General features: G+C 40.3%; 1 protein-coding gene across 2 annotated transcripts in view; it reads right to left on the bottom strand.

Moving 5' to 3' along the window:
• The window catches only part of TRANK1 (tetratricopeptide repeat and ankyrin repeat containing 1), a 52,803-nt gene that overhangs the window by 26,554 nt on the left and 11,225 nt on the right, over nt 1-15,024 (bottom strand). For both annotated transcript variants that reach the window (XM_039715141.1, XM_039715142.1), the window contains exons 4-11: nt 13,916-14,066; nt 12,810-12,928; nt 9,098-9,181; nt 5,521-5,659; nt 4,934-5,065; nt 3,051-3,218; nt 965-1,120; nt 340-591 (exon numbers count right to left, since the gene is read on the bottom strand). In XM_039715141.1, coding sequence (XP_039571075.1) covers nt 340-591; nt 965-1,120; nt 3,051-3,218; nt 4,934-5,065; nt 5,521-5,659; nt 9,098-9,181; nt 12,810-12,928; nt 13,916-14,066 — 1,201 coding nt within the window. The remainder of the gene's footprint in view (nt 1-339; nt 592-964; nt 1,121-3,050; nt 3,219-4,933; nt 5,066-5,520; nt 5,660-9,097; nt 9,182-12,809; nt 12,929-13,915; nt 14,067-15,024) is intronic.

Genomic DNA, 15,024 nt, shown 5'->3' on the forward strand with positions numbered 1-15,024 from the left:
AAGATTGTCTTACATTTTCTACCAGGACAATATTGTGGCTGAAGACAGAGAAATTGAGGCCCAAAAGAAACTACAGGTGCAGGAGAAATGATAGTCCTTGGCCTTTTACTAATCCTAGCAGATAAACTTCATTTGATAAACATCTTCCACCCATGCAGCCTTACTAGCTACACCATGTCCCACACAGCAGATGCAGCCAATGCATTGCACTCCAACAAGCTGCTGCACTTACACAGAGCCACAAAAACCCCACGTGTTGGTATTTCTGGGACCATCTTGCTCCCAACATGTCAAATAACATACTGCATCTCTTATAGCATTAATACCACAGTTTTTCACCTCCTCGTTCGAGCAAGCATCTTATGAGGTGCACTTGTGTGTCCAATTTTTCACACTGCTGGATAATGTTGCCAATGTCAACATCTGAAAGACTGCAGGTTTTGAAGAGTCCTCCACCTGATGGATTTTCCCCACTGGCTTTCCCTGTTAGGAGCAGCAAAACTTTATGCCACATTTGCTTCCCCAGCAACTGTTTTATGAAGCTGTTAGCACAGGCATCGGAGATGTTGCATGAGATTTCTTCAGGGATTTCTGCAAGACAGTCAAGACAACATAACTCACTCAAAGACACATAATGAAATCCACCTCATTGTGAACTAATTTCAGAATAATTAACTCGTTAAATTGAAAGTAAGGAACAGCAAAATATATCTTTCCCTCCTTATGCTGTCAGCCAAGTCAGTTTGAACATTTTGATGCGTCATGAATTTCTGTGCATATTCCATTGGTTCTAAGTGCAAAACACAACATTAAATATAATTAAAAGTACATTGTTCCCATCATAAAAGTTACAGAAACACATAACAGAAGGAAGGGTAAAAGGGCAGTAAGTTTATGTTAGCACCAAACACATTTTTCACGGCAATTAATTTTTGTGAAAGGAAGAACTGGGAACTCACTGCACCTTTCACAGAAGACAGCCATTTCAGAAATCGCTTAACTGCATCTTCCTTCAATACATTTTTATTATGTGCTCCATTTTCACACCTGTAGAACTGGACAAACTGTTCCAGAACATCCTGGAGAGAATCTGTATCAGCTGTGGCACTTTCATTCTCCCCTGCAAAACATTGCAGAAATTGAAAATCCCCTTCCTTGCCAGCATGTTTTCAGGGCAAGACTGTAATGCATTACATCCCAAGGCTCTAAGAAATGTGTAGTGACAGATTAAAAACAGATGGCTGAAACTCTTATTGCCAATGCCAGTCCTGTGATGGATTTCTGACCCCAAAGAAAATTTGATACTTTCATCAAATACACACTTGTTCTGGTTTTGCCTGGGATAGTTATTTGGCAAAGGGTACAGTGCCATGCCTTGGATGTAGGACAAGGATACTGTTGATAGCACAGTGATGTTTTGGTTGCTGCTGAGCAGTGCTCATCCTGAGACAAGCACTTCTCCATGTCCCATGCTCTGCCAGTGAGCAAGTGCACAATAAGCTGGGAGGAAGCACAGCCAGGACAGCTAATCTGAACTGGCCAAAGGATATTCCACACCAAAGAATGTCATGTTCATTATATAAACTATGGGGAATTGGCCATGAAGGGACCATTGCTGCTTGGGGATGGGTTGGGCATCAGATAGTGGAGTGTGAGCAATTTACTGCACATCACATGTGTTTCTTGAGGTTTATTCCTCTCTCTTGCTCCTTTTCATGGCTATAACAATAATAATAATAGGAGTGGTAGTAATTTACTTTATTTCAATTTTTAGACTGTTCTTATCTCAACCCACCATAGGAGGGAAGGGGAAGTGAGTGAGTTGTTGCTTGGTACTTAGTTGGCAGCTGAGGTCAAACCATGACTCCATTTAACATAATTCACTAGGCTGAAAACTGTAAAAGCTTCTGTAAGCAGGCAGGAAAATGCTGCAATTATATAATTGTTCAGAATTTTTAGAGTAGATGACTAAACCCAGTAATGTTTGCAGTACACACTTTTAATGAGCTTGTCTTATTCCCCAGTGCAATTTTAAAAATACAGCTATAGAAGAATTTCTCCTCTTAAAATTAAAAAACAAAGCCAAAAATATACACCAAACCAAAATATTATCTACAAGTTTTAAGAGATTAATGTAATGGGAAATAGCAGATTTTAAACAATGTTCCAATAAATGCCCTTAAACAAACACCAAAAAACTTGGCTAGGATTTCCTAAATGCTTCAAGGAATTCAGATACCTGAAAGACCAAACCAAACAACAGCTTTATCTCTTAGGACAATGAGAGAGACAAGGTTGGTCATCTTTTTAGAAAGAAGGAGTAACCTGAGATTGCTGCTTGTAAAGCTGAGGCTTATCCTCCAGCCTCTCATTTTCACAAAGCTTAGGAAACTGTTGCAGGCTGTGCATTGCAAAAAAAAAAAAACCAAAAAAAACCAAAACCAACCAACCCCAAAAAAAAAAAAAAAAAAAACCCAACAAAACCAACTAACACCAAAACAAACAAACAAACAAACAAACCAAAAAACAAACAAAAAATAAACCAAACAAACAAACAAAAAAAACCAAAAAAACCCCACAAAAACCCAACCCTGGCCACAAAAGACAGTGCAACCCAAAATGCCAACCAAGGCTATTATTACCACAGAGGTTTTGGTGTTAACTTCCTAATGGAGAGCCACTGTGCTAAAACCTTCTCCAGAGCAGACATCTCCAAGGTAAAAGAAAAAAACCTCCTTTGCTAGGAGCCGTAAGATGCAAGCACAATGAAATCCAGGGTTTTCCAATAAACTTATAAGCAATACACACATGAAAACTGAGATGTAGCCTAAAAACTTTGCTTTATGCCAAGCTTGATCTAAACAACACTTGGACAGCAGTTAGTTTCAAGCAAGGACAAAATGTTCACTATTGACTAGCAGGAGATCACAGTGACAACTCACAGGGAAAGTTACATAAAACACACCCACAATTACTTATTTGAAATAAAACTATTTTGTACCTAAAGGTTATAATTTTAAAACAGGAAAAGCACACACTGCATGTAATACCTGTCTGTTTCCCAGAAGAAGTGATTTTCTCAATCTGCTTGTTGACTTCTTTTACAGCATCAAAGTTTTTGTTCTTTTTCAAGATATCTATGACATATCTTGACCGTGCATCTGGAACAGTGGGATCAACCCCAGAATTCAGGAGCATGATCACATCTTCTGTTTGTCCTAAAGCAATACATGAAAAAAATAGAGGAAGAATAATTCACATTTTTCAGGATTCCTGTTCTGTTTTCTTTTTTATTTTTAATTTCTTGGCACAATTTCTAGCATAATTTTAACTTTAAAAAAAAAAAATCTTAATTCTTCCCAGTGTCATAAGTTGACAGGGTGGAAGTCAAAGGTTAGGCTTGAAGATCTCAGAGGCCTTTTCCAAACTTAATGATTCTGTGATTTTATGATTTATACTATTTATTATATATAGCTATAAAGAAATAAACTTTGATACATATAAAAATGCATGCTTTCTAATATAATATATAATACATAAAGACATAAACGTTAGTAAATAAATACAGATTAAAAATATGTGCTGCCTACTTAATAAATACCATATGAATATTACCAAGTAAACTTTAAGAATCCAAAAGCCTGGAGTTACCTTGGCTTTGATGTTTGCTTCCTGTTGCCACCTCGTGGGCAGAGGAAGAAATACACGGAAAAAAGCCAGGGTAACAAAATTAAATCCCACAGAAACTGAAGGAAAGCATTTAGTTTTCCTCATCTGACAAGGAACACTGCTATCTAGGCCTTCAATTTTCACCTATTTAAAGGAACAGGAGAGGCCTGACAGCAATTTATATCTTAGTTAGCCAGGAATTTTGTGGGCCTTTAAAAATTTTGTAATGAACTATGTTCACTTAGCTCAGGAATGTTTGACTGTGTTACTTTAGCTGGTTTTAATTGAGATCTGTGCCGGCTGAGTGTCAGTAGAAGACCCTGAGAAATTACCTCACCAACCTGCAGAAAGGAACTCAATGGGTCCATACCCCTCAGAGAACTTAATCAATAGCTGAAGAACAAAATTCAATAAAGGATTGTTTAATGCAGTCATATAACTAGAGATTAATTAAATGCCATTGAACAAGAAAGAGATCTTGAGAGAGTTAAGGAGTCAAAGGCCTATACATACCCCCAAAAACTTGATTAATACATTGCAGGTGCAGTAAGGGAGCCACTTCATGGACTTATACAGCCCAGAAAACTTAATCAGCAGTAATCGTCTAACCAGGACAGCAAAAATAATAAAGCACTGTTTTAGCTGGATAAAACTGGGATTATTCATAAAAGAAAAAAAAAGATAGATGAGATGTTCTGGTGGTAATTAAGAGGAACAAAACACCTATACCATAATTCAATAAATTGGGCGATCTTTTGGGAGTGTCTGTAAAAAAAAAGTTGGATGCTATAGTGTATATAAATGACAGAAAATTCTTGTTTCTTTGAACATGTCTATGGCAAATGAATTCCCAATATGTTCCCAATTTGACTCAAAATTGTTACTAGGAATGTTCCTCTCACAGCTTTTTGCTGTTAGATTTCAAACTCTTTATTTCAGGCCTCCAGATGGTCTAATGTGATTTTAAGGGCATATCAAAATTTAAAAGGTAACTTCTAGGATTCTAAAAACTGCAGCATACTTGCGAGAAAACCCTAACCAGACAAACCAAAGAGCAAAGAAAATGGTCACACATCAGGCATACAAATTTAAAAATGAATTCTTGGAATGTTTAAATATCAGTTGCCACTACAAGTCTGCATTCAGGTACTTTCTAATTTTCCTTAGCATGAAATAGTTAACACTAGGGTCTGAAACATTCTTCCATGATAGATTTTTCCATATGAAAACAAAACAATACACACACACAAAAAAATGTATTTACTGCGTTTCTGTGAATATTCACTGGAAGAGGCCACAATATGCAGCAGGGTCTGTCCATCTCTGTCTTTCTGGTTGATCCTATCCTTCAGCTCTGGCCTCCAAGTCAGTAACCATCTGAAGAGATGGTTATTTGCTGAAAAGATTTTTTAAAAAAAAAACACTTAAAGATACAGATCCTAGAGGTTTTTCCCCTCTGGAGCGGCAAGATGCAAATCTAAGGTTGACTCATGACTCTACTATTACACACAAGGAAACTGCTACCCCACACTGAGATGGGGGAAAGAAACACTGTACCTTTTTTAAAGCTGACAAACTCAGGTTACAAAAGACCCATATCAATCACACTTTTGCATCAAAACACAGAAAAGAACAATTATATTAGGTTTCCACCACTATCAGACATGGGTGATCAAGGAGAGTGTTCACAACATTTCTAAAAGAGTGCTTTATTGCCATGTGTAAGGTTATACCTATATGACCTGACGTGAACTGTTGGGATATTTTTTTTTTTAAATTTAAAAAAGGTCCAGCTGTCAGTCCTCAGATAAAAGGCAGCACTGTTTTATTCTAGCTGCAGATGTCACTCACTTGCTTTGATACACAGTCTGATAACAGCATGCAGTGGATACAGTCCGATGGACTCAGCCTTGGCCCCAATGGAAATCAGCCACTTGACTAACTCTGCTACTTCCAGCAGCTTCTCACCGTGACCATACAACTCCGAAGTCTGGTAGCAAAGAAAACAATTACAACACATTATTTTTACATACACAAAACGCGTTTCTTTTTCAATATTTTCTATATTTTCATGACATGAATCAGTAGAACAACAACCAGGCCATAGCCACTGTAAAAAGGAACTATTTATTTCATAGACTTGCACAGAATAGCCTGGGTTGGAAGGGACCATAAATAACTAGTTTCAACCCCCTGCTGCAGGCAGGGACACCATTCACTACACCAGGCTGCTCAGAACTCCATTCAACCTCAAACACTTCCAGGGATGGGGCATTCACAACTTCTCTGGGCAGCCTGTTCCAGTGCTTCAGCACCCTCCGAGTAAATAATTTCTTCTTGATATCTAATCTAAACCTACTGTATTTCAGTCTGAATCCATTCTCCCTCATCCTGTCACCACATACTCTTGCAAAAAGTCTCTCACCATCTTTCTTGTGGACTCCCTTCAGGTACCATAAGGCCACAATTAGGTCACCACAAAACCTTCTCTTTACCAGGCTGAACAATTGCAATTCTCTCAGCCTTTCCTCACAGGAGAGGTGCTCCATTCACATGGTGGCCTCCTCGGGGGCCTCAGTCCCAACAAACTGATGTCAGGAATAGTGTGGCCTTCAGGACCAGGGTGGCAATGGTCCCTCTGCACTTGGCACTGATGAGGCCACACCACAAGTCCTGTGTTTTGTTCTGAGCCACTCACTACAGGAAAAACATTACATTGCTGGAGCATGTCCAGAAAAAGGCAATGGAGCTGGTGAAAGGTCCTGGAGCACAAGTCTGATCAAGAGAAGCTGAAGGAACTGGGATTGTTTAGCCTGGAGAAAAGGAGGCTAAGGAGAAACCTCGCTGTTCTCTACAGCTTCCTGAAAGGAAGTTGCAGCCAGCCGGGGGTTGGTCTCTTTCACCACCTTCCAGGTGAAAGAAGGAGGAGAAATGGCTTTGAGTTGGGGCAGCAGAGGTTCAGATCTGATATTAGGAAAAACATTTGACTGAAAGAGTGGTTAGGCACTTGAATAAGTTGCCCAGAGAGGTGATGGAGTCACCAGCTCAGGGAGTATTCAAGAGGCACCTGGATGTGACAACTGGAGTTTAGGGATGATTACAGTGCTGCTGTGTTGATTGTGAAGGTCTCTTCCAACCTCGATGATTCTGGTATTCTGAGAAACTACACAGCCCGAGCAGAAACCAGCTGAACTTAAAAAGTATGTTCCAGCAAGGACTTAATGAACACGAAGCACAGTCTACAAGGGGTGTAGCAATATAGGATACTCTGGAGGTGTGTAGCAGAAGCTAAGATGGAAATTGAGACAATATGCCAGAAGGATCAGGACATGAGGAGGTGGTCGGAAACAGTGTTCAGACAAAACTTCTCCATTTGTGCCAGTCATCTTTTTAAATAGCAGCCTTCACACATGCTTTCAACATTTACAAATAAATTTTTTTTCTAATACTTCATGCCAAATTTTGACTGGCAAGAATTACTCTTTGAACACAGTTATCAAACCAAAATACAACAGATTATAGGGAGAATATAGCAGCAGCAGGGGAAGTTCGAGTTGTCAGAAAGCCACATTTTCTAATTTCTGCAAAGGAGGATTGGTACCTAGGGATTTTTCATCTTGATTCTTTCAGCCTTCCATGTGTACAACAAACCCCCTAAAACAGGTAAGATTGATTGAGCCAATTCAAAAAAGGGCCGTACTATTTTGTAAAGCCTGCCCATTTTTCCTGTCTCAATGAGGCATTTTGCTTTGCTGGAAGACACTTTGCTAAGACACTCTGCATGGGTCTTCTGCTGTGTTTCCAGGCTTCATTGCCAGTATGGAGATAGTGTTAGCATTGGCACAGCACATCTGCCTAATGATACCCAACCAAGACATACTTACAGATATCCATTCACTAATTCTTCCACTATCTCTAAAAACAAGCCTGTGAGGAGATATGCATTTATTTCCCTTGCATTACCCTCAGAATTAGTCCTGCTCACTCTGTCAGGCACCTAACTGAAATACGATTAAGGTCAAAGCACCAGTTTTAAATTATTATGACCAAAGTACCAGAAAGACTATAACAGCCAAATGGTAAATTCTAATATATTCCACCAATATGACTTAAACCTGTGGCAGCAGCTCCCTGGCCACAGAGAGCAACCGGCATGACTTTTCCAGGCATTGTCCTGGGAAAGGCTGTGAGAAGACCAGAGAAAAGAATGATAAACAATTCTTTCTTATCTTCACTTGCTGCACCTGTTGTTGTGAAGATGAGGAATGTGTTATGAATATTTGTTTACCAAAGGGTGGTTTCTTAATTGGCCAATATGATGGTGTTTGGATGGAAGGACCAACTGGGTCCACCTGTATCACAACTGTCTATAAGCGGTGGGTTTCTTAATGAGTATAGAATAATAAAGTGATTGATCAGCCTTCTGAGAATCATGGAGTCAATGCTAATTACTACCTGGCTGGGGGCCTGTGGCGGCATAAACCTTTGTGAGAAACAGCAAAGCCTGATACTGAGAAAATTCCTGGGAAGCACGAGAGAAAGTACACACTATCTGAGAACAGGAAAGGCGTCCTGTTTCTTCAAAGCCTGCAAACCCTGAGGAAACTAACAAACTGTCAGGCTGACAGATTCATTACAGGCCTGCAGCTGGGCTGCGTGAGAAGGACTGAACAAAGGTGCTCACATTAAGTGTATAAATACTGTCTTAACTCTGCAATAAACAGATTCATTTTGCTCTCAGCTTGTGAGTGTCGCATTCATACGTCACCAAACCTTAACCTGCCAGACAGTTAATGGCAAGCAGAGATACTACAGCTAATGCCTTCTAAAGTTCCTGTCAGGAAAGAAACTTTAAGAAACTTTAAGAAATATAGAAATTCTTTACTGTGAGGGTGGTAAGGCACTGTAACAGGTAGCCCAGAGAAGCTGTGAGTGCCCATTCCTGGCAGTGTTCAAAGCCAGGTTGGATGGGTCATTGAGCAACCTGGTCTAGTGGAAGGTGTCCCTGCCTGTGACAGGGGGGTGGAACTAGACAGTCTTTAACATCCCTTCCAACCCAAATCATTCCAAGAGTCTATGGTAAAGCCCAACTGAACATCTCAATTTCTCACAAACTCTGAGGTGCCTTTAGAAAGCTGGTATGTCACTGCTATGGAAACTGGCTGCTCCTGAGCTGCAGAGCTGGTGAACTCCCAGCAGCTCCTGGCTCACAGCCTCCAACTACACCTTTGTAATACTAATACACCTTGGAAATATTAAGTTTCATTCAGAAATATTACATTACATGAAGTTAAGTTTTCACACAAATAGATGACAAAGTATAATCATATACCATCCATGTATTATTTTTCATTTTATTTTTCTTGATTCAAGAAAAATCTCTCACCAAAGTTATTAGGAAGAAAAGAAATAGAAAACATGAACTTACCTCAAAGAGATTCTTCAGAGATACCTGGTTAACTCTGAGATCACGGGGCAACTCTTGCTTCTCAGACAACAGCAACAGACAAGACTGAAAAAAACCCCAAATATTAATGCGTTTAAAAGCACACTTAAAACTTTGTTTTCCACTGCCTCATCAGATCTTGTCAGAAAGCCAACACAGGCTAACAATATTTCAGATCTTTTCGTAATATCACAACTGGATTTCAGTTTCTAATTTTCAACTGAATTAATGTAATACACAGTGGAGTGTAAGAAGTTAGAAGTGATGAAAGTTTCCTCAGAAATAAAAACCATGTTAGAAGAAGTTAGGCCCTAAAACATTCGCCAATACTTGGCATACTTCCAGTGCTTGGAAGTAACCCTTTGCTTTAGGAATGGATCTTTACACTGGGGACAAGACTGTCCAGCTAACACCAACATCCCAAGCAGAAAGCAAGAAATTAATACTGTATCTTCTTCTGCTTTTTTCCATTTTCTCAGTAAATCTAAAAACCTTGGCCTTGCTCCTTGGAAACCCACCTAGCTTCACCAGAAGACAAGGGAAGGACTGTGGATGCCATCTACCTGGACTTCTGTAAGGCCTTCAATACAGTGCCCCATAACAGTCTTAGCTCTAAATTGAGGTGATATCAGTTTAATGATGGACTGCTGGATGGATAAGGAATTGGCAGAATGGCTGCAACCAAAGAGCTGTAGTCAATAAATTAGTGTCCAAGTGGAAACCAGTAGTGAGTGGTGTCCCTCCAGTGCCTGTAGTGGGACCAGTACATTCACGGTCTTTATTAATCATATTTCCAGTGGGATTGTGAGGTGCCTTCAATCACTCAGTGAGTTTGCAGATGGCACCAAGCTGAGTGATGCAGTTGATAATGCTTAATGAAAGGGATGACATGCAGTGGGACTCCCAACAGGATTGAGGAGCAGGCCCATGGGAACCCCAGGAAGTTCAACAAGGCCAAGCACAAGGTCCTTCACTTGGGCCAGGGCAATCCCCAGTATCAATACAGATTGAGGAAGAAGGACCTGTGGGATAATGGTGGATGAAAAATAGGATAAAAGCCAGCAATGTGCACTCGCAGCCCAGAAAACAAACGGGATCCTGAGCTGCATGGAAAGTAACATGGTCAGCAGGTCAAGGAAGGTGACTGTACCTCTCCACTCTGCTGAGACCAACCTGGAATGTTACATCCAGCTCTGGGGTCCCCAGTACAGAAAAGACATGGACCTGTTGGAATGAGTCCAGACGAGGGCCACAAAATGGAGCAACTCTCCATCCCCACTTAGATGGGGGGATTGCATCAGAGCAACTCTCCTGTGATGAAAGGCTGAGAAAGTTGGGGTTATTCAGCCTGGAGAAGGTTTCAGGGAAAACTTACTGCAATAATATCAATATAAAAAAGGGGGCTTTAAAAAAAGACTTTTTAACAAGACCTTTGTGACAGAACAAGAGACTACAGTTTTAACCTGAAAGAGAGTTTGTTCTCATTAGACATAAGGACAAAATATTTTATGATACAGGTGGTGAGGCACTGGAACAGGCTGCCCAGTGAAGCTCTGAATGCCCCATCCTTAAGAGTGTTGAAGGTTAGGTTCGGCCGGCCTTTCAGCCATCTGATCTAATGAAAGATGTCCCTGCCCAGAGTAGGGGCTTGGACAGGGCACGTGGGGCTCCAGTGAGTGCATAGCTCCAGTGTGAGTCCTCCACAGGCTGTGGTTAGTCAGAAACCTGTTCCTTCATGGTCTCTCCACAAGCTACTCTGCCTAAGCAGAGCGGTGGTAAAGTGGTGGTAAAACAGCTTGAACTTTACCTTATTTGTAAAAGTTATCAGTGATGGATAGAGAAGGGAAGGTCACACTGCTTATGGAATGCTGAGACCAGCCTGACTCATCAATCACAGAGTTACACATTCTGAGGATGTAAAAAACAGTGTTTCCTGACAGAAACTGGTACCAGTGACAACGCAACAAAATTCCTGATAAAGGAACCAACAGGTGATACGACTGACAACTTATCTAAAGCTGCTAAGCTGACACAGCCAGCCTAGAAATACATGACTGACAGTCACTTTATATGTCAAAAGCACAGTCACACTTTTTAAAAGCTGGGTCTTCTAACATATCCCTTCCTGTATGTGTGCAGACATTCCTCCCTCTAGTGGAGATTCCCCTCAAGGTTTAAAATTCCTGATAAAGGAACCAACAGGTCAACTTATCTAAAGCTGCTAAGCTGACACAGCCAGCCTAGAAATACATGACTGACAGTCACTTTATATGACAAAAGCACAGTCACACTTTTTAAAAGCTGGGTCTTCTAACATATCCCTTCCCGTATGTGTGCAGAGATTCCTCCCTCCAGTGGAGATTCCCCTCAAGGTTACTGCTGGAGGCTGAGCAAAAGAGCTCACGGCCACTGGCATGGGTGAGTAACATCAATCTCTACTTAGTAACAATTTTGCTATCTTTAATACCACTGCTTTACTATTGCTTCGATAAATAGTACACTATTATCTATAGTGTATATATTATTATATAATATTTATTAACTGTTATAACTATCTGTATAGTTATATATGTACCATGTAGTAAATAATTCTGATTAAAGTATTTTAGTCTGATCATTACCATAAATTTAAATAAGTCATTAATTTTATTAATATATATATATTTGGTTTGCCATCCTTAATCCTGTGGGACAAAGTCATATAAAGGCTCAATTACACGTACATTATCCTTTAAACATAAACCATTCACCAAGTCTGGGAGCAGGATTGGATCCAACAGCATCTAGGCACCCCCATGAGGAGTTTAGAAAGCAAGTGGGTCCTGTGTGAACCTTATGACTCAAGAGGAGGGTTTCCCTGACAAACCTCAACTGAAGCTCTCATTTTGCCTGTGACAGGCTGCAAAGGAGCCCCTTGCTCTGGGCCTGCAGCACCTCCTCCTTCTCTACCCCTGGGGCTCGCAGGGCTGTTTCTCTCACTCTTTCCCCCTCACTCTCCCAGGCAGGGCTTGGCCCTTTTTAAAACACACTTTCTCTGAGGCACCACCACCTTGGCTGAGCCATGCCCTAAAACAGGGCCATTGGAGCCAGCTGGAAGTGACGCAGCTCTGGCCACTCCTCACAGGTGCCCTGCTGGCCCTACTGCCAGCCCCTCACCAATAACATCCCATACACGTGTAACTGTGACAATGATCAATTTTTTCCACAGTTGAGAGAGGACTAAAATAATTTCAGATGATCCACCTTCTGGTTTTTCTAAATTATCTGGTTTTGCTCAACAACCATGTACTTCCACTGAGATGCTTCTTGTGGATTTTTCACAGACGGTTTCAAAACTCCAGCTTGTCATAGGAAGGAAAAGGGATCACAAATAAATTTGTATTTTTTCCCCTCTAATTTGAATATTATTGAATTGATTAGTGACTCCAGATGGTACTATAAGAGAGACAACAGATAGCAACAAGAGACAATCAGGATTTCAAGTCCATCATATCCCTTTCAGAAATGAGTTTAAGAAATTATGTATCACTAAAAGAATTTTTCCAAGTCCTAAAAATCAAGACATTTGAACCAGGCAGCAATGTATATCCACAGTTTTGGCTTTTAAAGGTAACACTAACTTATGCTGAAGTGGTAAGACGTGAGTGCCCAACGTGCAGTGGGAGGTGACAAGGTGACACGGTGACACACTTACCCGCCACTTCCCTTTCTGGGCCAGCCTTTCTATCACTGCTTGCCAAATCTGTGCATTGAAACGTGTCCTGAAGATATAATCATATGCAGGGTAGAAAGTTGCTGGCAAGATTTGTTCGTCTGCAAGAATAAGCAATATAGAAGAATATTTGTTACACACAGCACTTCAAAGGTCAGAGTGTCCAATTTCATAGCACAGTGATCATTTTAGCACTAATTAACACCCAGTTAATACCCAGGGGATTGCCCAGTGAGGGCTTAAGAAATGCTGGTCACCCAACTGATTCAGCACCCTGTTTAACAGTGGCCAGATTCATTAAACAAGGGGCAAAAAATTAATCCCTGCTCTCAAGAAACCGCTCAAAGTACCCAGGCATTGTGAAGCTCATGGCAATTTTTCCACTTACGGGTCAGTCAGCTACTGACTCTGCAACCATGAGTCAAGGACCTTAGTGTGGGGCTACAGGCTCAAGAAAAGGCAGCAGAGGCACAACCTGAAATCTTCTGGCATGCCTGTAGGCCCATCAGACAAAGCATGTTAAAAAGAATAAAAAGCAAGTAGAGGAGGAGAGACTGAGGAGAGACAGCAGGGAGACAGACGATGGACATTGCTGAAAAACACCCATACAATGCCATGGGAAGGCCACATTTCCTCTTTTCATTGCTGTCCATCAGTAGGTGCAGGAAAGTCCTCCACACTGAAATACACTGCATTGTAACAAAGTTTAAACTGCCTATCTTCTAATAATTTTCAAATCTACCTGGCTAAAAGAAAAACGGGGTGGTCTGGACAAAACCCACTTAAAGCCTCTGGGATCTGGAGCTCCAAATCTCTAATCTTGTCTTCCTGATTGTAAATTTTGACCTTTTCTAACTATTCCATAATTCACATGTTCCTGTGAGACATCCCTGCACTGTTCTGAGATTGTTGGTGTCTGCTGTATGCAAACTGGACCAACTTCACCACATCCTCAGTATATTTGCAATCCTCAAACAGGCCTGACACACTGAAGGAGCAAAGGAATAATCTCACAAAGGACGTGCTTCTAAGTGTTCTCATCACACTGAACGGCTCTCAGAAAAATTAAGGTCTTAATTTGAGTTTACCATTGACACTTATGAAGATTCCTGCTATAAACTCAGCAATTTGAGTTTGATCTGCAGAAGAATTCAGTAGAACCAGACCTCTGTGGAACATAGAAACTGCCTCATTGGACTTTGATAACATGATGAATGAGTGGCCAGCTCTATAATAAGCCTGAAAAAAAAGGAGAAAAGAAGATGTTGGGAAAATATTCCAAGATATTTACTGCCAAAAAAAATTGGTTCATGTTTTTTAAATTATCACGTTATGTTATAAAAATTACATGTAGTATTATTTACACAGCTTCTTATACACAGATTTAAAAAAAAGTGAAAAAAACTATTTTATTCTAATTCCTTGGAATTCACAATATGTTATTGATATCCACAGCTTCTTATACATAGATTAAAAAAAAGTGAAAAAACTATTTTATTCTAATTCCTTGGAATTCACAATATGTTATTGATATTATCGCAGATACTAAAAGTGCAATTCTGAAATTCAAAGCTTGGAAAATAACTACAGGATGGAAGACATACTTTAAACAGCTGTATGTTAACCTCCTCTGCAGAATACTGGCATTTTTTTGTGTCACAAGGTCCAGAATACATATTTATGTTTCCACACCGCTGCATTTTGCAGTACTTCCCACAATGCATATACTCTTCAGTCAACACCTGAATGTGTTTATATTCCCCCTGAATTAGACTGTAGCAGCTCAGAGTCACAGTGGAGTTAACTCGTTCAAATCAGGTAACTGGCATGTTGCAACACGGCACAGGTTAAATGGGCATTCGGATGCAATTTCACCCTATCTAAGTAAAAAATGTTCTACTAAAAGCTCCAGGAGTCCTTAGTGGTTAGACCACAAAACTGTTTATTGCAGTAAAAGCTGAAGCAAGAGTAGACTCGCTATCATAAATACTGTACAACTCCTACTTATTCCTAGCTACTTGAGTCAAGGTGTACTTAATCAATGTGTATTTAATCACAAGCCAAGTGTAATGTATTTCCAGTGGACTGAACAATACAATATGACCTCGGTCACCAAGTACCACTCCCAGCAACTGGAGAATTATTAACGTGTAACCCTTGTTTGGGATATTGATAGTTACATTTCTTGAAAGCATTA

This window comes from Passer montanus, unplaced genomic scaffold, assembly GCF_014805655.1.
Source record: "Passer montanus isolate IOZ18808 unplaced genomic scaffold, ASM1480565v1 scaffold32, whole genome shotgun sequence".
Taxonomy (NCBI): domain Eukaryota; kingdom Metazoa; phylum Chordata; class Aves; order Passeriformes; family Passeridae; genus Passer; species Passer montanus.